The 24336-nt window shown below is 40.8% G+C and overlaps 1 protein-coding gene across 3 annotated transcripts in view; it reads right to left on the bottom strand.

The window, feature by feature from the left end:
- Window positions 1-253: 253 nt before the first annotated feature.
- Window positions 254-24336, bottom strand: part of HSPBAP1 (HSPB1 associated protein 1) — a 37380-nt gene continuing 13297 nt past the window's right edge. For 2 of the 3 annotated variants that reach the window (XM_082763519.1, XM_082763521.1), the window contains exons 3-9: window positions 20403-20587; window positions 16470-16606; window positions 13454-13625; window positions 6495-6578; window positions 3191-3301; window positions 2374-2991; window positions 254-432 (exon numbers count right to left, since the gene is read on the bottom strand). In XM_082763519.1, the coding sequence (XP_082619645.1) occupies window positions 2440-2991; window positions 3191-3301; window positions 6495-6578; window positions 13454-13625; window positions 16470-16606; window positions 20403-20587 (1241 nt within the window). In that variant the 3' untranslated portion in view covers window positions 254-432; window positions 2374-2439. The remainder of the gene's footprint in view (window positions 433-2373; window positions 2992-3190; window positions 3302-6494; window positions 6579-13453; window positions 13626-16469; window positions 16607-20402; window positions 20588-24336) is intronic. The other variant, XM_082763520.1, reaches the window with a different exon arrangement.

The raw sequence follows: 24336 nt of genomic DNA, 5'->3' as shown, positions 1-24336 counted from the left end.
CAGGACTCTTTGATTTGGAAATGTACTTTTTCTTTGCAGACAAGCAATGGGCAAATCCCTAGGTGAGTGCTGTGAGTGCTGTCCACAGGGCCAGTGAGTAGTGATGTGCAGCAGCCCTGGAGAGATGAATGGGGCCCGCCTGTGAACTCCTCTATAGCTGCTTTTGGGGCAGGGAAGCCCAGGGTTTCCACTGGGCAAGTGGGACAGACTGGATGTGTGTGGAGATCAGCATGCTGGCCCAGCATGATGCTTGGAGTGGCCCCAGGGCTTTGACTTCCACATTTGGCCACACGGTGACAATCTCTTACCATCACCCAGCTGTGGCAGGGATGAAGAGCATGTCACTGCTGGAACCATCCTGGTGCTGCCTGTAGGTCACCACTTGCTCAACTGCTGCCATGCCCATGGCTGAGAGTGAGCAGGGAATACATTCTGTGGGGGGAAGAAAGTTTCCTTAGTGATTGCAGAGAAAAGCAGTTTGCTTGCAGCTGTCTTGACTGGAGGGCTTGATGGCTGAGTTTCCTGCTCTTTGTTTGAGCCAGGCTGTCACTGAAGAGGTCAGAAATCATTTATTTTTAACGCCATGAATATGTAGAAACTTGTCCAAGCTTCTCCACAGAGTGGCCATGAATTTAGAAACAGAGTCAGAAATCATGGCATTCGGTATCCTGCAAATCAGGTCAGAGCTATAAATTTCTCTTATTGGTCTGTGGGCCATTTGCCATACGTGACTTTCTAAATTTGTGGTCATTTCTCTCTCTACCCGTGTGCTGAGTGTATGACTGTGATTTTATATTATGCCTCTGAGACATAAAGTCCTTCTGGTGCTTTCACCCAGCATCGTAAACAGCCTTGCTCTCTCCTCCTTGTCCCCTTTGCTAATGGTTTCTGGCCACAGCCTGGCCCCTAAATCACAGGCTGCACCTGGACAGGCATAAAATGCAACTCTCCCCAGACACGCAGGGTATTTGTTTAGAGCGCTGAGTGATGTGCCCCTGAACACATGCAATCCAGCCTTGTGGTAACAGTGTCTCTCAGACAGATCCTCCAAAGTAGGTAATGGAGCCTCTGCCTACAGGGGCAAGTCCTGCAAAGACCTTAAACCATTCAGCTGCTACAAGGGCAGTCATTCTGAATGCAGAGGGAGAAAATGTTCGGTGTAGCTATCGTGGAGGGTGCTGTTAAAATGATCTCTGCTGTAGGGGGAAGAGGAAAGCTAAGGAGGCGTACATTTGGGGAATGGAAGGTGGTGCTGCTGTCCTCCTCCTCTTCGAACTTTACTGCTCTTTCTCCCTCACCTATATCCATTCCAGACATAAAAGCTTTTTTTATTGCAAGACTATTTTTGCTCAGTGAATTAAAATGAACCGTTTGCAGCCCCCTCGCCCCAGTGCAAATGATCCCAGCAGCAGTGATCTCTGGCTGGGCCCTGCCCCTGTGGTCAGCCTGAGAAAAAAGACAAGTGTAACAATAGGATGAAAGTGGGCTGTCATTAAAGCACAGCTCTTTTGAGATATGCCAATGTATCTAAATGGTGCTGCCTTATTCTACAGATCTGCTCCCTAGGAGCCTGGTGAATCACTGAAGGCAGCAGATGTGACTAAGACGTTTCCTAACTCATTTTTAATCCTTTTTGGCACAGCAGTGCCAACACAAAAACATGAACTATATGAACAGGAGTGTTCCTTAAATTCTGGTAGTATTCTGGTGGTGCAATCCCATTGAAACTGTATTTGCATTTTCCTGTCTGTGTCAGAGCATGGATTTTTTTTTTTTTTTTAGGTGGAGTTTAGGACTGCATCTTGCCAGCAGGCTCTTTGTTACTGATGATGACACACAGGTGTCATTGAGGTCTGAGCCCAGTAAAGAGGAAAGGGATGGACAGTTGGAAATTGTGCATATCTGGGTCAAGGACAGAGCTTGACATGGCTTCCTCCTAGTAACTCAGTCACTTCTCAAAGCCCATGTTTCTACCTCCTGAAATAAGCAGGCTGCACGTTTCTGCATGGCTGCCCCAGAGCAATTAAATTGCCTCCCTCCACCCCTCTGTTTGTCCCCCTGGGGACCTGGGACTGCTTTTTAGCTTCCAGTTTGAGCCACTCGTCTGATTTATGGACTTGCACAGATCAACAGATTCACTGATGCTCAGAGCTGTACAATGTGTTAAACCACCCATTCACACAACAAGGTGGAATTATAACTGTACATTCTGCTTGTAACATTGAGGAACTCTGACACACCTTTTTCTTCCTATTCCTCATTAATGAGTTATTATTTTAGCTCCACTTCATTTTGCCACTTAACCATTAGCTGTGTTTGTCTACATTTTAAAAAGTACTTGAAACAAAAGTAAAACATTCAATTATTACCAACCTTAAACAGCCAGAACAAGGCTGTTATTTGACTTCTTTATTTCAAATATGATAAAGCACTTGAGCATTAAACTCCTGCTCTCTCCAGCAGCAGCTGAGCCACTAAGCTGATGACATGTGGATTAACCAAACAGTCTAGCAAATCATTGGTAGAAAGGGCTGTTTGGGAGGCATTTGGACTGCCGTCTGAATCCATTTGATTTGCAGGCGTTTCGCAGTCATTACTCATTGCCAATTGCTTCCTGGTGCAGTGTAATTTTCCAAAATGTCCTCCTTCATTTTCATGGAGAAGATCTCTATAGTCACTTTTGCCTGCACCCGTTGAGCTTGTTTCTTGAGGCTGTGGTAGAACTTGAATGAGGTGAGGCCCAAAAGGTATTTTCTGGAACTTTTCTGCTTTTAATGTTGAAGAGTCAAATTCATGGGTTAGTAATTTGCAGCCCCCTGGTTCCCAGCCAACTTGCTTTTTCCTCCTCTTGTGTGAGGGACTCGTCACTCGCTCTGCTTCAGTGCTGCTGGGACGTGTCTGCTCTGATACGCTTGCCTTTTGACACTTGAAATATGCAGACACTGCTTTATTCAGGTACTGGAGATTGATTTCATGGGATGTTGCCTCAACCTAAGAAAACACCCAAAACGTACTCTGTTAAAAGGAGGAATGTTTCAGTTCAGTGTTGCATGATTATGTTCCATGGATTATTTTCCCTACTTAAGGGGAAGGAACTTAAAAATTTTCTTTCAGGTAGCAGAAAGATAAGATTAAGCAAAATGTCAGTAATTCTCTACTATCACTGCTATAATGAAGCAAGAGTGCTTACCTCTGTGGGATTTAGCCAGATATCTTCATCACTGGGGCTTTCTGCTGATTTTATGGCACATACCAGTGTTCGAGTTATTGCTTCTTCTACACGAGCTTCATGATCTGCATCCTGCCTCAAGGGAATGAAGTGTTTGGAGATGGGTTAGCACTTAAATTTCTATAGGAAGGTGGAAGATCTTGGCAAGAACTAAACAGATGCCTTAGCTGGAAAGCCATACTCATCTACGTAAAGTAGGTAGAAGGTTTTGGACTTCTGAAGCTCCTACTCATGCATAGAGAGCTTACATGAGTAACAGCACAGGCTTTGGTGTGACTACTCATGCAGATAAGGATTTGCAGAAAAAGATTCTAGTGTGTATATAATCTTTTTCCTTATTAGTGTTCTTTTAATTGAATCTGGTGCTTGAAATTACATAGCAATGTTAGCATTTAATTAATATGTGTATTTATAAGACTCCTTAGGACTAGAAGGACCATGAAAGTACATAGAAAATTTTATAGATCTACATATTATGTCTATTTAAGTATTTAAACGAAGGATGTTACAGCAAGGCAGTAACTACATAAGGTCTAGAGATTAGCAAAAGTGAGGCTTAAAATTCAGGAAACATTTTATCATGTGATAGTAACAGAAGTTAACATACTACTGCAGTTTCAAACATAAGCAGCAAGGAAAAATGCATTTCATATGAAAGATCTCCTGCCAAACTAACAACGAAGTTAGTAACTAGCTCTTGGTTTTAGGCCTTCACTTCCTCCATCATCCCCTTGGGTAACTGGGTACCAGTTAGTCTGGGATAGCAGAAATAAACTTTATAGGATCTATTTAAGTTTTCTTTCCCACTTAACTGCATTTCTTGTATGTGACAGGAGAAAATAAGGCTCTCTGAACAAGATGGGTAGTTTAGTTATTTCAGTGACAGATGCCTAGGAGTGGATGCATAAATTTGGTTTTGTTGAGACACTTAGACATACCGGTTTTGGAAGAAAGATGTAACCTAGTCAACACACAACACTGCATTGCCTAATTGTGGCTTCGGGGAACATGTCAAGCAAGCCATGCATCTTGGTAGTAGAGTGGTGAAGGCAGTAATTCATCTGGATCCCCAAGCAGAATTTGGGATAGAAGCAGGGGAAAGCGTAGCTGTGGATGCTTTGCCTACTAATGGCCTTATATAACAAGTCCCCAAAACACTGAGTTTATTTAAGCGTGGAAATTATTATTTAGGGTGTTGCACTCTTGGGATTCATCCTGGTCTGATGGATAACAGGGTTGTACTGATTGCATGAGAATATGTTAAGAAGCATGAAGTGCTTTGAGCAGCTCACATCCAGCTGAAAACAAATTAAACTTCTACTTTAAAGGCTTGCCAATATAATTAATGGTTTCTCTAGGACTATAAATGTTGGCATGATTCACATCTGTCAATATGAAAGCAGCTGGTAACAGCTGCAAGCAAGAACTGCTTGATTTGGTAATGGAAATCCTCTCAATATTGTTTCTCAGCATCCGTGTCAGAATTCTTATAGGTGTGCTGCCACCATCATCTGTAGGGATAATACCTGTAAGGAACTCTCACCTGAGTTGCAACGGTTATATTTGTTTATGGTTGCTTTTCATATCTTTTTTTGGGGGGGCTGGGGTAGGGTTCATTCATTAACAAAATCCAGCAAACACTCCTCTGTAGATCATGCCATCTATACACAACTGTCTGCTCTTGCTATTACCAACGAGATCTGTCACTTCACCAAGACTTTTATGACCAGAAAGGCCATGGAGCTTAGCTCTACTTTTTTTTTTTTTTTTTTTTTTCCCATAGCCTACGAGAAACCCAAACAGGTTATATACAACCCAGCCTCCTGGGACCTATTTACCCAGCAGAACTGATCCAGTTCTGACCTTCTCCTCCAGCAGGGGTTGAAATTTGTGAGGTACAACTTAGGATGCAAGTGTGGGGGGTCTTCAGGAACATGGGGTGAAATTACTTCAAAGGCTGTTCAAATTTAAGGCAGGTTTAAATGGTTGCTCTCTAATATTGCTGGTGCTTTCTCTGGTATTAGACTCAGGACTGTGTACAAGGCCAGTACAGACTATGGGCCTGCTGTCCTTTCTTCGTATGCGGTCTCATGGAAAACTTCTCTATGAGGAAAATACCCAAGTTTGCCTCCGCTCAGCAAAGGCTTGGTTTGATGTCAGTATGAGAAATGTATTGTGTAGTTTGAACGGCAGCTGAACGCATGTGTTCATCCCCCTGCAGATTTCCAGTCTAATAAAGGTGCAAAAAAAATGCAATAAGCATTTTAGTGAGGCAGCTTTCAAATGCCAATTCAAAGGGCCTTTTTAATATTAAGCTAGGATTAATGAAGAAGTAATTTGAATCAGAAAACCTTCTGTAGCATTGAGATGATATCCCTAGAACCATCCCATATATACTGGGAGAGCAAGAAAAATCAGAGCCTGGGGGAAAGAAAATTAATTAAATACATGAGAAAAATCCAACTCCAGGCAAATCATAACTATCACAGAGAAATGAAAATTCAAACATCCTCTGCCACCCCCTTTCTATCACATTAATCTGATTTAAATTCTAATTTAGCTTTGCATGTAAGCATGTGCTTGAGATGAAGCTGCTGTTTGTCATTCCCTACTCAGCACAGTGTTGGTTAGTCCCTGAGAAATCAGACAGGAGAAGTTTAGCCTGTGTTTAATTGTTTTCCTGATTGAGGCAAACTTCCATATGACTGAACTGGTGCTTTAGATCTGGAGCCTTGGAAGGTTCTTCAGGAAAAATTGTAACCACAAGGGCTCTTCCCTCACCAGCTGCTGAATACAGCAAACCTGATAGGGCTGAACCAGATGGGCAAGGGACAAAATTCTTCAACATTAATCCTTGCAAAAGATCCTGCTCAATACAGCTGAGTAGGAAATACAGCTTGAGTTCTGAGTGGCATAACGCCTCTCTCTAGGTCATATCCTTGTCATGGTTTTTGTTAGAGATGCTTTTCTTTTCTCCCTCCTGCTTTCTCTAGAAAATAAACTTGAATCAAATGTGCCAGTGGCAAAGCATAGCTGCATTTTAGTGGTGGCTGACAAATGATGCTAGTAGAATGTGCAAGTCTGCAAAGTTTTCTGCTATCCTTGAGGATAAAAGAAGCTATGTAAATGTAACTGCACAATGAAATCACTGAAGTTGGCTCATGGGGTCATCAGATCTGGGACAGGATTATATCTGCTTTCCTACTTTTTATAATGCATGCACGCATGGAAATGCTGCAGCACCATGATATAAAAAGGAAAATACCAGTTCAATCCACGAGTTTATGCTGATGGTGATGGGGTCGATGGATTCCACGTAGTGCCACCAGTGCCTTGGAACAAGCAGGACCTGGAATCAGAGACAATGCGTTAGGCTAGCAGAAGGCTGAGAAGGAAGCTCAGGTGACTTACTCAAATTGGCATGGGATGCAGAGGCAGAATGAGGCAAAGAATAGAAGTAGGAGGTGGGAGATGATCTTTGTTTCTTCTAAACAACCTTTCATCAAGACTTAGATGTCCCTTTGCTACTCCCATTGTATCACATACTATTATGTGAGAAGTGGACATGATCCAGAACTACCTCTCATCCAAAATCTTCTCATATATGCAGGACAGTAACCTTTTAACTGCGCCAGATAAGCAAGGTCCAGCTGTACAAAGGGACTGGAGCTGGTGTTGATGTAGAGCAGGGCTTTAGGGAAAGTCTCAGCCACGCAAGCAGTCTTTAGCAGACACTGCATGCAATTGAACAGGCTTCCCAGTTCCTTCAGAAGGACTGCCAGCTGGCTTTCCCCAGAAGTAGGTATCCTAATACTAATCTAGGTGATTAACAACACGTAGCTTCAATTCTGGTAAATAATTACCTGTATTAAACTTGTCGCTTTTAGTAGATAGGCTTTTAAAAGAAGATGTCCCAGAAATCATGACAATCTAGTTTAGATCAGAGCTTTACAACTATATCAGGATGATGGCTGTGACATAAAATTGATTCTAACCCATGGCTTTTATGGTACAAAGACATTAATGTTGTTTTGATGATATAGTACAAGCTTTTCAGATTACTGAACATTAGATTAACATAGAGCCATCAAGAAAAGCATAAAAGATGGTTTTTGACAGGGAATGAAAATGGTCAGAGATGGATAAAAATACACACTTCAGAATGGGGAAAGTGAAGCAATGATCTGTATCTGAATCACAGCCAATTTTTTTTCTTGTTGCACGCAAATTACTGAAAAGATGTCCTGCTAGCTAGGTAGCCTTGTGATTCATTATATCAAAACATCACTAATGAGAAAATGTCTGTGAAGGAAACAATGACTGCAGCCCTGGTCCTGCAAATGCTTATAGCCCAGTTTTGGGCTACAGGCAGAAATGCTCTCCACAGCTTTTCAATTTAAGGGGAGAAAAAATATAGTCTATCTAAAGGTCAAAAGCATTTGGAAATTGTATTTTAATCCAGTACAGCACAGAAAACAGAAAGAAGGAACTGAGAGAAAGGGGACAAACAACTGTGCCACTGATGGCACAGTCCAAGCCTCCTGTTGAACAAATGAAATGCATTGCTCAATTAGACACTTGGTTGCAAACACCCAAAGCAATTAGCTATGTTTGAATCTACTACCAATGGCTCACACTGCTTAGTGTGATATCTAGTGATCTGGAATGCTTTCTTGGCTTTGAGATGTCCCCTCTACCAAGGCAGGATTTAGCTACAGAGCTGAACACCAAGCAGTAACGCTACCAAACAAGACACTAAAACGTTGGGACTGAAAGGGAGAATAGTAGAAAATACAGTCTTGCATGTGCACATAGGCAGATGCAGAAACAAACATTGCACATCCATTAGTATGGAGCTCAGGATTCACAAATGTCAGTGTGTTGCAGATAAGATTGTGGGGGGATGGTATTTAACAAATATCACTGATCAGTTCTTACATCTAAACATATATTAAACCCTACACAGACCGAAGCAAAAACATGGTGCTTTCATCATGCAAACATACTTTCAATCAAGAGTATAGCTGCATTAGCTGCAATGGGACAGTGTTAGCAAGTGTTTGCTCACATTTTGTCAACAGAATCATACAAAAAACAGATTCTCCTTCTTAATAGGGGATCTTGCACTACACCCATCTCAGTGCCATCCAAATGACAGGGTATAATGCCGAAGCCTGGAAAATATTGTGCTATGTTAGAAGGTAGCATAGTGTCTAGAATAAATACCTGTTTCCCACAACTGGCTCCTTACTGTAAGACTCTCCTGGGAAGAGCATTTGTAAAATGCTGGAGAAGTGGAAGAAGATGTGATAAAATGGGGCATGGTGCAGAGACTATGCAGCAAGGGAATAAAAGCAGGAGACAAGGGAAGTGTATAAATCTTCTGGTAAGAGGGCCTATCTGGAAGAACCAAGATGGAAATCAAGAGTGGAAGCTGCTAGCTTAGCATGCCTTATGTGCAATGTGGAGACAAAATTGCTTTGGAAAGATCAGGTATGGCTAGGAGGAAAATACAAGCCCCTCAGCTAGTCCAGTCTTTTCAGACCAACGAGGAGGAAGTACCTCTGAGAAATTAATTAGACTTCACTTGCCAGCAAGCTAAGGGTAAATGTGAAGTTGTGCATTTCTGCAGCTGGCACTATTTGATGATGTGATTTTTATAGAGGAACTACAGAGCTGTGACTGTAAGAGGCAAAACAGATACCATAAAGCTACTTGCTCTCCCTCTTTTATTTTTTTAGTAAGCTTATGCTTGTTAAGATAAGGATTTATGGCAGCAAGAAAGTTGAAATTATCAAAATGCAAAAGGGCTAAAATTTTAAGCAAGATGGAGAAATGGAAAAAAGGGATTAAAACCAAAAAACAAAGCTGGCAAGGGAGCAGCTGAACTAGCAAAGACAAAACAATAAGTCAGCAGAGAAGTAGAGTGGGATTCTTCTAGCTTTGCAAACTAGGTGGAAAAAACAACCATCCATTCCACAACAAAACCAAGCAGACTTCCCTATTTATGAATATAGGGCACAATTTAACTACATTTGAAACCACACCGAGATAAGAAATGTGAAAATAAAATGGAGTGAGGGGGAAAAAATGCAGCAAACGTTCCACAGGGAAAATGCAAGGTGCAAAAGCAGGTCAGAATTGTTCCAAGCTATGAGATAATTTGGTGTTAGCCTGTTTTCTACAGAGTGTATCTAGCTTTGTGGGATGGGAAGATAACAATCTAAACAGCAACCAATCAGGTAATGCTAATATTTAGCCTAGTGATAGACAAATATAGAAGATGAAGTCAAAGTAGGACAGAAATCTCAAAAGATAAAAATGAAATTCTAGACCCTAAGAGGAAGGGGGGAAAAAAAATGAAGAGAACAGTTGGGAGAGTAAGTGGAGCAATGCTGAAGACTTGTACAGCACAGAGAACAGAACAGGTTTAAATTCTCAATGGACGTGATTAACTTGATACAGTGCAAAGGTAGGGCAAAGGTGGAATTGCTTCAAAAAAGAGCGTACCCTGCAGTGAAATATTATACTTAGAAATTTCTGCTCATTAAAAAAGGTATTTGTGTAAATGCCCAAGAAAAAGGAGCACTGAAGAATGCATGTGTGATGGGTGGAAAAAGAGGAAGGAAACAAACTCCAGAGCCACTTGCAAACGTGGCAGTGGAACATAAACACCACAAAACGCATAACCAGCCCTGCTCTCCTCTCTCTGCAAACCCCACGCTGAGGTTTAGCAGCAGTAGCAGTGAGGATGACTCTTCAGAAGTGCTGCCACCCTGTGCCCCGTCCCAGCCTGTGCTGGGAAGGAGGTTCTTACCCTGCCTCCTTCTTCCCTGCTGCTCTGGTGTCTTTCCACCTGCTGAAACAGAGACCAGGGCTGCTGGTGGCAGAAATGCAGGTTCTGCCCTGGGGAGAAGCACGGTGTGCAGATGGGGAATGGGGCTGTGACCGTACCGTGTCTATAAGGAGCTGGGTGAGGGACTGGGAGAAGCTTAGGGAACCACTGGGAGAGCAGAGTCTGGAACTGGCAGCTGTGGTAACTGTAGTTGTGGATACAGACCGGGACTGAGACATTTCTGTAGCCTTTCAGAAGGCAGGCAAGCAAATGCAAGGTCAGCAAGGTTCTGAGCAGAAGTTCACAGTGACAGGTAATGGCAAAACAATATATTTTTCTCTGATGTTTAACTGTGGATAAATGCGTCCTTCTCAACCTCAAAGTGCCTCTGAGACTAGCTCAGCTAGGCCTTTCCTCACACCTTCGGTGTCTAGAGCTGATGGCAGCTAATCTTTTTTTACTGTTTTCTAGTTATATGGACTAAGAACAATTAGGTTAGTGAGCAGAAAGGAAGCAAGAAGTTGCTGAGAAGGGGGAAAAGGTGAGAATGATCATCGACTTTGTCAGGCATCTCAGTTTTTCAGTGTTTTCAGGTAGGATTCATCTCCGCTTTTTAATTATCAAAAAGTTAAGCCTCTATGTGCATAGGCTCCTTTCATAGCCTGTGCAGAAGTACAAGATGGGATGAATGCTCTGGCAGGACCCTAACTGTATAAGATTGAGGATGAATCACCTTGTGGAGGTGCCAGGTTCTTCTCACTAATGGCAGACAGGACATCTGTCCAGGACAGGGTTTAAGCTGAGGGTAATGGCTCTTACCCTAATTCTCTTAGTACTTTTCCCAGAGAGCTGAGGAAAAGTAAAGGGTGGAGGATAATAGAACAGGCATGTTTTGCTCCATTTGCAGTCTTTTAATTAGTATCTGCATAGTTGTGAAAACAATTAAGGTATTACTAAAAATATTGTAGAATTTATGAGCAAATAAAACAGAAGACAAATGCTTTGGGTGAAAACCTGCTAGTTCAGTGAGTGCAAATCCACCAGCAGTTAACCTCCTGCTCCATGCTTACCATTCAGCCTTGCCACAATTACACAGCGGACCAGCTCTGTATGTATGTTTACAAGGAGTTTCTACATTTGTGTGACACAGCTTGAGCTTGTAAAGTCTCAAAAATTTAGTTACCTAATATTATAACTTGTATTGAGGACATTAATGTGTAACCAGAAGTTGCACTAAAACCTCAGTGGAAATTCATCCCACAGACAATGGTCAAATAGACAACGTACCCCTTATAAAACCTGAAGTAAGAGCTGACTACTTAAATTCATAAGAGATTCACCTCTGAGGTACACAGTGGAAGTAGTGAAAAGGCACGAAGGATGCAAATGAAGTGCACATTATACATTGGTACAATGTTATGCGAAGGAATTCTGCTTTAAAGCTTTAAAGGGCTGTAGAAAAATGGCTTGTAGCAAAAAATGACCAGAAGATGGCATTAGACACATTAAGTTTTTGATATTCAAAGCTGCAATCACCTTACATGCAGTTGCTCTCCTGAATACCTAAGAACACCTTTGTCTTTATTTTTCATCCCTGCATTGTTACAATATCTAATCCAAAATGTTCTGCATACCCTCTGGGAAGGAGATGCTATAAACTACCACAAAATAAAGCTGGCTGCAAATTCTGAAGCAGTTGTATGCATTCTGTGTGAAAGCGGCTGCTAAGCTTGTATCAAGATTGTTATTATTTAGGGATCCTCTTGCTCCTTAACAAAGGAGTTCTAAGTCATTCCTCCCTCTCTGTCAAACAGCAGCAGTCTCCAGCCAGATGCCCCAAAAGCTTCTGCATGAGATCACAGCATCACCCAAAAAGCACTGATAAAAGGGGTGAAGGCAATACCTCACTGTTCCATCACTACCTATGTTACTTTATCCCCCAAAATCCAAACAGCATCTCCTCCATGGAAATGCAGGGGACATGTATTACTGAGCTGGCTCAAGATCTTTATTCCTAGCAAGATTAATTTGTAATTGCTTTAAGCCTAATTAAAATTAAGATCATATTAAAGGTTCACTACCACACTTGATCATTCCGAAGGAGATTATAAATTGAAATAGCATTGGGGATCATGGATAATGCAATGCTGAATGGACGTGGCATTTTTACCAATAGTAAAAACATGTTCTTGGTGCTTTATATTATTGAACACTTTCCTTAGAAAGTGCAGGTGGCAAAACTAATCTTTTACCTCAGGAGCATGACGAGGAGTAAAAGTAGTGCATCCAATGCAACTTGATCACAGACTCCCTTCCATTTGTGACTGTACCAGCAGAAGAACACACTGATCCCAGTTGACAGACATCTTGCTAGAAGCTACTATCCTGCTCCAGTCTGACACCTCCCCAGCTCACAGGAGCATTCCTCACTATGCATCACCAAAATTAGCTGGATTAACAAAAATCTGTTCTTTAAACAGTTGAAGACAGCTGGGTTTGCCAGCCATGGGTGAGGGAACACAAAGTCACTGGGCTGGTGGATCAGAAGAGGTGACGACATCTGGCAGGAGGATGGTGAAAAGATGCTAGAAGCAGCAACTCTATCACCTTACACAGCCAGAGCAATGCACACTGCAAAATGCCTGACATTTTGAGATGCAGAGGAGTGCTTTACAAGGACATGTACTGCTAAACAAATGAAAAGGGTAACTCACTCTAAATACAGTCCATGTTGATTGAATAAAAGAGGACACTACAACAAGAGACTAGGAATTAAGAGTACTGAGTCCTATTCTTATACTGCTGCACTACTCTGACTATAAGCCAGGCACTTGTAACTGAATTTTCTCAGTGAAATGGGGTTAGTAATATCCTCGCATCCTTGTAAAGCACCATGAAACCTCTACGTGGTACGTGCTTTAAAGGCAAATATCATCATTATACTGCTCTGCTATTAAAGCAACAAGTTAGGCCAGTGTTCCCTGGTGAAAGTTACTCTTCACTATCAACATCTGAGTTCCTTTGCTGGCTCTACATGCTCATTAATCAAATACACTTTTACGCAACATACTGTTTTCAGAGTAGACAGGTTAGAGATCTGCTGAAGACAGTTTTAAAACAACTTGGAAGTGATTGCAAGAACTGTTATTGGGTAGTCTATCGAACTAACTCTCCAAATGTTTGTGTGTTTCGCACAAAAAGTCTAGTAAAATAGCTGTAAGTGAAGAAACTTTCCATGCTGAGAGATCTACCTTATTAAACCTGAGTGCAGAACGTTGGGGAAGAGAAATACCACAGTCAATTTGTTAAAACTTCCTAGCCTTTAGTTAGCCAGTTAAATAAATGACTAGCATCTTTCAAGTAACAAAAAGCTCATAAAGGAATGGTACCTGTCCTGGACTGAGTGTAACCACGTGGGCTGTTGTGTTCTTAAACTCAGGAAAGCGTTTCAGATCAGGCTTGGCAACATTGACTTTGCTGAATACACTGGATTCCTCATAAGGGATCCTGGTGGGATAAAGGAAACTGGTGTCACCAGGTGGGAAGAGGTGCCATTTCTTCCTGAAAATAGAAAGAAGATAAAAATGTATTCAGTGCATGTCAGTTACAGCAAAGAACTAAAGGCAGTAGCAAGGTTTTCAATAAAACATAGATCTGCCTTGCTGTGTGAATCTCCTACGCAGTGAGAACATAGGCAGTGCTTGCTTACAGGCTGTCTACTAAAAGTGTTTTTAAAATATTCCACTTTTTAATTTTTCAGCTGAGAAGATTTACAGTTTCTCACCAATTATTTTTAAAAGGCAGATAAAATGATTTATTTTTTTTAAAAAAGCTCTCCCATCTGGTTCCTCCTTCCTCCCTTCTACAAAGCAACGTGTAGCATTTACAGATGCTCAGAGAAAACCAGGGAAAATAATTTCATTAGAGACAGCATACGTTCATTCACTGAACGAGTAGCTGCTGTGCCCACGTTTGTTTTAAAAGGAGTGTTTTTGTTTACAACGGCAACAGTAAAGGCGTATGGATGTGTTCTTGTTTCCTATCACCTTGTTTGGTAATTACGTTGGCTCCAAACCCCTCATTCTTAGTAAAAGTCAGCTAGTGTCTCTATTTCACTTACACAGACCAGATCACAGACAGAGAAAAGAACAGGCCAGAACTGGTGGTGCCAGTTTTATGGGTACTATAAATTAAATGTCTTAGCAGGTACATATGTTATTTAGAAATAGAAAATTTATAGGGCAGTACTTCAGGTAATGGAAATAACCAGAAAGGAATATACCGAGGGAAAATTTCTTACATTTAAGAAGTGCCAGACAATCAGTACAACAGTAACCCCTGCACTGAGCAATTGAAAAGTAAAGGCAGTAACTTTGCAGCACATTTGGACAATTTGTGCTCTCCTTTATTTCTGACTCTTGCTAGATCTTTTCTTTTTGTCCCTTTTCGTGGTACTTGCTTTTTGCATAGTGCTTTTGGTTGTCAGTTCTAAGTCACTGATCTGAAAATGGGAGAAAGGCAGCCAAATGGCACAGGAACAGAAGAGACAGGAATAGCAGGGTAGCCAGAACTGCAGAGATAGGCACAGATGGAAGTGCCATAGGTTGCTGATACTTCTTGGTAATTACCAAAGCTACTGCTGCGTGCAAACACAAGAAATAGTTCACCTGGAACCTGAGCCCTACTGGAATTTGACTTTGCCCTCCCAGCTAGACCCTCCAAAGAGGCATCAAATAACTAGGTTGGGAGGCTGATGGGTTAATCCTGCAGGCTCATGACAAAGCAATATCATGAAGCAACAAATTAAGAAGCCCAAGGGATACAAGGAGGAAATTCGAGATAGCAACAAAGGGCTAAGGAGTGGTCCCTGGCTTTCCTGCAAAGGCGAATCTATTTAAGGTTAGCATAAGCTTATTTTCTGTTAGAAAGCCTGTCTTGTTTGTGAGTCTCAAAAGGGAATCTTTCTGCTCTGAAGAAGCACAGGATGCACAAGCTTGTATAGGTTTGTGAGTCTATTTATAGGCTTTGCTCTGAAGAGGAAAACAACTTTGTCTTTTCAGGCCATGCAAAGGCTTTAGAATTCTTCTTTCCCCGAGAGGAACAAAGATTTTGTTCTACCAGAGCAGGAGGGAGTGTCTTGGGAAGGCAGGCAAAATTGCAACGTGATGCTGGAAATCTGGCTGGAGTTCAACCCCTAAAGGTAGGGATCAAAAAGGAATGGCAGGTACCGGGTCTAGATTACTATACTTAATTAGCACACCCAGTATTTAGGTGGATCCTTGGAAGATATTTAGGCATGAAAATCTCATGGGTTTTCATTGAGATTTCCAGCTCCTAAATACATTTAAGAGTCTGGACTTCAATGCCTCGTGCTTGCTGATGAGATCCAGTCTATGGGACTGATTGCAGCAAGAAGTGCAGTTCTGAGGGGGGCTTCCGGGGTGCCTGCTGCACATTCACCCAAGGATGTGAAGGCTGTTTACAAAGGTTGAATGAAAACCAGCCTGAGAGCAAAACAGAATTACCCTTCTTACAGATAAGACGATGACACATTAACTTGCCTCAGGCCTTAAAGCCAGTCAACCTGTGCCAACGCCCAGAAAAGAAGCCTGCCTGCCTCCCCATCCTGCACCTTAATCGCAAGATGATCATGATTTAACTGTTTTATAAAATGTGTCAGAGTAATTAATCACATTAAAATTCTACTGGCATGTTACTCCTTCCACACCATGTACTATCAAACCTAAAAAATGCACGCAACTTGTTTTGTTGCTCTAGCGTTACTCTAGTAATCACAGCTTGAAGAAAAAAAGAGGCCAATATGCAAGGAAAGCAGGAAAAAAAAACACACCATGAAATAAAAAAGACAGTGGTAAGCTGGAAAAGAAATAGCAACAAAGCCACATGTCCCCCAAATGAGTTTGGAGCCTTAAACGTTCCTTTTAACTTTGCTCACAGCTGGCTGCTCCCATCCTGATGGTCCCCCTTTAAATTAATTGTAGCAGGCTATTAGAAGCTCTAGCACAGAGAATGGCATAAAGTCTAAAGTAGTTTACTTCCATTTTGTTTCCAGGCTTTTTATTTTTAACTCTTTATCTCCTAATTCCGACTTCCTGAGTTCATAATTACTAGGTAGATTAAAATGTTTAATATTGGACCATATAACACACAGACCAGGAATAACCTCCATCTAACTGAAGAAAATAAAATTACATCTTACCTTCACGCTCCAGTCAAACTCCAACCCCCTAAATTCTGCCTATAAAACAGTTCTGATGCTCTTCAATCACTCAGCTCAGAAAATTAAAATTTTCAGGATTTATAATTAATACTCGAGTACAAAACTAACTTTATAGCACAATATAACTTTCCTCTATATTTGCTGTATGTGTACATATTTGTTACCTTCCTTGTACTTGCAACACTAAATTGCAGCCGTAGGAGTCCAAATGGCAGGGAGTGTTTGCTCCTTCAGAACCAATCCACAGTGTGCTCTCTTTTCCACTTCTTCCAGGAAAACCAAAGTCAGACCACCTTATATCCTACAGCAATAAAAATGTTGTTTATGTAAGCTGTAACACTGATTCAAATCTTCAAATCCAGTGCTCAGTTCTCTGAGTCTCCTGTGTTCTGCCTCCCCCTCTCAGTTCCTCTGCCTACTTCAGTTGCTACTCCTCGGTAGGGGTTCGTGCATGCACAACCTTTGCACCTTCCTCCAAAATTCTTCTCTGTAGGAGCACTTCTGCTGACTTTCTTCTTTTTCTCACTAGACAGCCTCCCAGATCTGTCTCCATTTCTCATCCCAGCCTCTTGTGTTGCAAGCTACCTGTTTGTTCTATAGGACTGCCCAACTACTTTGTGGCCACACATGGTTTCTTTTCCTGCTTTTCAAACCTTTTTTTTTTTTTTGGCCATTCTCTACTCTTAACCATCCACCCAAAGTCAGAATTTATGTTTGAAAAATTCTGATATGTGGCATTTAAAAAAAAATAAAGGAAGGAAAAATTCCCATCCCCTTTTCAATCTAATTTGATAACCCACATGGCACACTTGCTCTCTCTCTCTCTACTCCTGTCTCAGCTTTCTTCATGTATTCTGGAAACACAGACTTTATCCCATCTCTGACCAAGTGGTATGCTGTTTTTTTTTTTTTTTTTTTTTTTTTAAGTTATTATTTAATAGACACATTCTTCTCCTGCCTTTGTAACTGTGGAGGCAGTGAATGTAAAACAATTCAAATACATGGGGAGAAAAGGCAGAATACGTATGCATCTATTGTGAATATGATCCCAGAGCTTCCCAGTACATTGATCCCTCACCAGGTTTTGCAGGGTGACTGTGTATAGCTTGGATAAAGCTTTCCCTTCTTTCTCTCACCCTGCAACCTGCAGGGCCTGATTGCTGGAAAACATTTGAGGTATGCCAGCCAGAGACACTGGTGCCTTTTGGCTGGAGCCCCAGACTGAGCTTTAGGTAACAGATATTCAGTTCCTGGCTTCCTGATGGTCTCAAGTAAATCACTTCATCTCTGAGCTTTATTTTTTCCATCTTGAAAAGGAAGGTTATGAATGATATTTTCTCTGTTTAGTAAAGCACTTTAAGGTTCATTCACCTCACCTGCTTTTAGGAATCTAATCTAAGTTTGGTTCCTGCTCTTGTCAAAGCACTCTCAGCCACCCCTTGGAGAAGTCTCTCTTTTTCCACCACCTATAAACAGAAAATAGGAATCTAGCCTCCTAATTATATTGCTAGCTGCTTGGAGAGAGGTGGACGACTATCACTTTTTAAGGTCTATGAATGAGGAAAACTACAGCTAGATATTATTATAAGGGTAACTTCACCGTGACTCTGTATTAGAGTCTCATTTTATGACTCAAAATGAGTGTCAGCATTACTAAAAATTAGGTGTTGCTAAAGATTTTAAATTTCAGAGGTATTGATTTTACAGATATCATTCGAAAAAAAAAAAAAAGCATGTCTAATATAAACATTTGTCAAAAGCAGCAAAAAAATCAAAAAGAAAGAGTTGCTCCTACAGATCTCAGCAGCCATAAAATTTAAAATCCAATACAACCATTTCAGTGATAAAGTTAAGCATAATACCATCTCTACACTTTAATCTCACACCTAAATAGTTTTTGTATTTTGTTACAATTTAAGTGGAAAGAAAGCACACATAATCGATATTAGATTTAAAAGAACTTTTTGAAAGTGCTTCAACTGTAGTAAATAGTTGAAATGATTATGGGTAAGATAGTTTTTAACCAATGAACTGAAAAGGAACTGGTAGGATTTCTGAAATCTTGTCACAGTGGGCTCCTTTCCTACAATAAAAAGCCACAGCAAGAAGAAATGCTCTAAAAGGTGTTCCAACCATAACAGATGGCACATTACTTGTGAATTATATTTATTTCATTTGCTGCTTATAATGAAGTTAATTTGTACCCGTATGTCACTTTAAAAGGTCTCATTTCTATTTAAACTTCACGCATATATCTTGCTTCTGATTTATATCTCAAATTCTGTAATGAAATATCAACTGAACAAAAAATGTAAGATGCTAGATACTGCTCATAGATTAGAATAATGGAATCATTACCTTAGCCCACACAACTGTAAATGATAAACAGTGCAATCTAAATTTCAAACAACTTCTAAATGGCCCTATTAATCACTATAAATAACAGTGCAGTTGGCCTTCTTTTCCCCTTCAAGTCACCTTACGTAAATCTAAATAAAATCTAAAATGAAAAAAGGGGTTATCATCAAATTCACACAAGAGTGGAAGAGAATTTCTACGAAGAATTCTTTTGGCTGGTATAAATCGTGTAGCAGTGTTTCAAAATCCTTGAGTCTGGAACTGACTGATGCATTTCACTCCCATGCCTGTAAAATCAGCAGATGACATACACCATATTTGCTTGCATAACACCATCGATTTTTTCCTTCCCAGATTCTGCTTAAAAAAAAATCCGTGGCATAACCATTACGTGTGTCTATTCTAAAATTACAGTACAATCTGTTGCTTGTTACAGGTCAGGTGATGAGGTTGTGGTGTGATACCTGCACAGAAATGCAATTCCTGGAGCCTCAATTTTGTACTTGAATGGGGGCAAGGGGAAGAAGGAGGTAGGAAAACGGTTCTTTCCTTCAAGTGTGCTTTTATTGACCGAATGAAGCAGCAGGCTATTCAGGTCTTCTGAGCTGCTATTATCCTCGCGGTCTTGTGCCACAAAACAGAGGAAAATGCTGTCTGTTGAGGCAGAAAGACGAGGCCAAGGAAGGACCACAGACAGATGAAGTCAATCAAATTTGGGGAACCCCGAAACATGCCTGGAGCTCCAAAATGAGTTTGAAGAACAATACCCAGTGTGTTCAGTGTGCTCCAGGAGGGAGGGGAAAAGGAAAGGCAAAGTGGTCCCTGTGCTCAACCCTTGCTATCCAACCACAGAACGAAGGAAAAGGAGACCAGTCTGAAAAAAGACAGTTCTGAAAAATACTGATTTTGCTGGTATAAAAGAATAAAAAATATATAAGGAGCATGGGAAACACTTTCTGAGGAAATAATTAATTTGAAGGGGCTTATCAGTTTGGGCTCCCTGTCATCCCAGTGATACAGTATTTGCAGAGAATTGATTTCATCTTCACGTTTGAACGTGTAGAAATGAAAAAGGCTTCATTTACTATTCTTTCTTCATCTCTTTTGATAAAATACAACTTTGCATAGCTATCCTTAATTTTACTCTCTTACAATTTGCATGGAGTAGTAGCTGGAATGTAGATGAATCAATATATCCACAGGAAAAGTGAAAGAAAATGCTCCAGTTAGGTGTCCTAAGGAAACTACCCCAGATTATGTACTTCCACGAATAGGTTACTTCATTTTTTTTACTGCCTATATGGACAATGAAGATATAACAATCCTGCTGACTCAGAATTCACAACATGCCAGTCCCGCCTGTCATCTCATCACCCTATTCCTTCCTCACTTCCCTGCATTCAGCAGAGGTGCAGGGAAGATGTTCAGCAGCAGTGGTCACACATGTGGCTACGGCTCCCCGAGCTTGCTCTCAGAGTCCTCCTCCCTCCAGTCACAGAATGATGCAGGGCTAAATGGGGAGTGCTGCCAACCTGGCAGTTGTTTTTGTTACATGTGGCATTGTTTTTAGGCATATAAGGAGACCCAGAAATTTGGCTGGCTGCCACATGGCACCAGCCTGAAAACCAAGAGCTTTCATTTCAAAATTAAAAAAAAAAAAATGGGCAAAGGGGATAGCAGAAGCTACACTAGGTAATTTGCAATGATTAAGCTAGTAAGAGATAATATGAATGCTTTACCTGGAAAATTTCCGCCTTGTCTTCGAATATTCTGGCAATGTACTTGTAGTCAGCATAAGCCCAATACTTGGAGTACTCGAAACAACTGAATGGTCCAGAGAGACAAGAAGGTTGTCCGCTGCTCCAAGCCAAAAACTCTTCAAGTGTAGCTTTCACATAGCTACACCTGGTTTCAAACTGGGGAACTAGAGCAACAAAAGAAAAGCCAAATACTACATGAGCACATAAACAGTAAAAATAGTAATTAATTTCTCCCTGTGTATATGCAACATGAAATACAAAGTGGGACTAGGTGGACTGACTCCAGTCAGTGAAATGGTTCTCATCACTAACTCGTGATTAGTGTCTGAGATCATTGCTTTTTCATTAAGGTTTAAGTGAAAGGCTGTTACCATGAATTTTCTGTGAGGTAAAAGCATACCAACTGTTACTGCTGCTCATGTGCAAGGCACCGTTAAATATGCTAACTCACTAATACACCCAAGTCCCCTAAGCAACTTAAGACTGTCTTTTGCACAGTCTCTCTTCTTAAATGGGAGCTGCAAATGCATACATGAGTATTTGTGTAACCTTTATTTTGTCTCCATGGACTTCTGTAGATGGACATACTCATCTTTCCCACTTAAAGCATGACTAAATCAGAGCAGCAATGCATAGGAAGCAAAGTATGGAGCCACACACATCAATGATCCATTTAAAATACGTATGTCCCTATATTTCATTTGGGACTGCAGAGAGCATATTGAGGTGCTTCTTGCCAGACCAAAAAAAAAAAAAAAAAAGAAAAAGTTTACCAGCAGTATTTTGCTTCCATTGTGCTTTGGTCATGCTGACTGATACAACCTATCAGCTCAAGGTCAGGTCACTTGGCAGGCCCACAAGATAGCCCCCACCACAGTAGGCCTTCCTTCCAGTTATCAGAGATCTTCATTTCCTACAGCTGCTAATTGCATCAGCTTCAAAGAGACTTACCCAACTTTAAAAAAAATAATAAAATTACTGTACTATAGTCACTACTGAGGAAAAAATTACTGCAGCCTGCATGAATGACAATGATGGAGCTGCAATTTAACCTTGTGTAACTTGCAAAGAGCTGTTCAAAAATGGGATCCTTTCACTGTTGCGCAGCAGCTCTTCGTTCTTTACCGCTCTCCTTATCACAGCCATTCCCATACAGTCTCATACATTTGTTCTTATTCCCCCTGGGTGGGAAAACCGCTTTTGCAAACCTTTATCACCATCATTTTGTCATTCTCTGTTGTAGTATCCTAGGTAGCAGTTTTCCTTCCCCTCACTATCAAATTCATTAACTAAAAAATGCCAGATAAGCCCCAATGTTCAGTAATATGTAACCTGGGTCTCTGCACTGTAAGGGCTCCCTAACCTAAGAACTGCATGCAAGACATATAAATCACCTGCAATAACCAAAAAAACCCTGTATCTGATTCCCTCTCCATGTTGCAGTTCAATGCTCTCTCCTGATACCCAGTCATTAATGCAATGCACATCATTTTACTAAAAGATGGTCTGATGGAAAAATTAGATAAAAGATACAAGCACTATTGAAGTTGGCTCAATATCTACATTATTTTGATGAGAAAAAAGAGTGCTCGAGACACTGTCTATTTTCCTAGATAACTCAGGAGGCAAGTATTTTAAAGGCAAGTAATATGTTCTTTCTAGCTCACAAAGTATTACACTGAGCTTTATTTCAAAAAATCCAGCTATGAATGGCAAGAATGTCTTCAAGGATACAGTCTCTTCAGGGCAATATTCTTGGTTTAATTTATAGCTAGTTCAGTGCCAAGATGTGTGTGCTTAGGGAAAAATAAATAGTAATAAAAAAACAACAGTATTTGGGCAATCTAGACAGATTGTTTATATGGATTTGTAGACTGCAACTAAGGTGAAAATGGTAGCAAAGGGCAGCTAAAAGCAAAAACATCATTAACCAGTTTGCTAATACTTAATGACTAAAAGCTGAAGATGTTTTGTAATTAATAAATTGTAGTTTAAGCCACAGAAGTCTAAAACAAGCGACCAATGCTGTCTGATGGCATGACATCTGGAGGCATGACAGTCTTCTCGCCCACCTAATGCCACAGATTGAAAATGGAAGGAGGGAGGGAGGGAGGGAGGGAGGGAGGGAGGGAGTGCTTTTTGCCCAACAGCAGCTCCTCCTTAGTTAAGGTCTAGTCCCGTCAGATGTCAAGTTCTTTTCTGCTCAGGGGGAGTATTTGCAATGTATACTAAGGAAAATAAAAAGGGATAATAGCCTTAGAAGATATCCTAAAATGCAAGTACAAATGGAAGTGAAATGTCTCCTCCATTTCTTCAAATGTAAAAGAAAACTAAATATCCATTCAGAACTGCTGGGGAACTAAAATTATTTAAATAATCCAAGCAAGGAGTAACAATTTAACATTATAACAAAGCACAGGTACCCTCATAAACCTAAAAATTGACCATCCACATCCAACTCCAGTACTAATCCAGCTCTCAGCTTTATGTGACATTTATTCAGCCTGCAGTGTTTGTACTATGCTCTCAGCTTTCTGTTCAGCAGTGGGGTCTACAGCCACCCTTGCAGTCCCCTCTATATTAAATCTCAGAGGCTTGAATTCTTCCACTGTCTTTACTGGTAAAATCTTTTGGGCAGATGTCCAAGTTGCAGCCCTCTTCTAGTGTATCTGACGGGATCAGCTCCACTACAGCATCTCTGAGAACAAATTCCTCCCAAGATCTCATGACACACAGCTGATCAGCATGACAACCTCTCACCCTCTCCAGATTCTTCACAGTAAACTCTTTGTTTATTCATTTTAATACACAACCGGATAAATGATCAAAAGGAGAAGTCTGTATAAAAAAGTCTTTTTTGAGTCAGCTTTCTTCTTCCTTTGTACATGCTGGTATGCTCCAGGTGGCCGTCAGATAGATAGGTTATACTGCTGCATTTTCTCTGCCAGAAACTCAACTTCAGTAGCTGCTTCCCGCCCTTTAACCCACCTCAGAAAAATAAATCTTCTAGCGTGGCTGGAAGTAGATAGGTACAGATTTCCTGATTAATTGCACCTTCATTGCTCTTATAATAAATGTTGGTATTTTCTGGAGGTATCTTATCTCTGTCAATTTTTAATCCTCTGATTGCATTTTTTCCTCCAACAGACACATATTGTTTAACTTGTGTAATAAGACAAAATACTAGCAAACACATACACTTAGGCATGAACAAATAATTCACACAAGCAATACTGCTACCTCCCATGCGTCCCATGTTTCATCTGCCAAATACACTTTCCAGATCTGAATGCCTCAGGAAGTTCCAAACTAGCAAGAAAAGCAAATACAAAATCCAAGAAACTCACACTGAGTTGTCCCATCAGCAGTTCTCACTTTTTTATATTAAGGAATCCTCTGTTTGGGAATCTCCCCACAAGATGCATCTCCCCACATGCAAATGTGGTACCAAAGACGACAAGTTGTTATAGCAAGAGGTTTCAAATGGTTTAAGATTTTCCAGGTGAACCCAGTGGCTTAAATAATCTCAGAAACTCTGAAGCAGTCATTTCAGAGTGACATGAAAATACACCGACAAGGAGTTTCCTTCCTGCATGTTTCCAACTCAGTGCCAGACTAGTTTAGTCTTAAGGCAATTAATCTATTGTTAACATTGGACGAGTATTCAAAGAGGCCAATACAATTTTAGTTGTATTCTCCTGTTGCTTTCTCTAACCACACTGCTGCTTCCATTTCATCAGGGAAAGTTAGCATAAGCAATGGTAAGAAAGAGAGGCCCTCATTGAAAAACTGTGAAGCACGCAAGAGTGAGATCAACCATTTTCCAAATGACAGTGGCACATGAAATGTATTACATTATTTCAGACTCTGGGATGGCTGGGCTAATGGCTTCACTAATATATCCTTACAATGC

The sequence above is a fragment of the Aythya marila genome, assembly GCF_965140915.1.
Source record: "Aythya marila genome assembly, chromosome: 6".
Taxonomy (NCBI): Eukaryota; Metazoa; Chordata; class Aves; order Anseriformes; family Anatidae; genus Aythya; species Aythya marila.
Note: the sequence above shows the minus strand (reverse complement) of the source record. Positions and strands in the feature narration are given on the sequence as shown.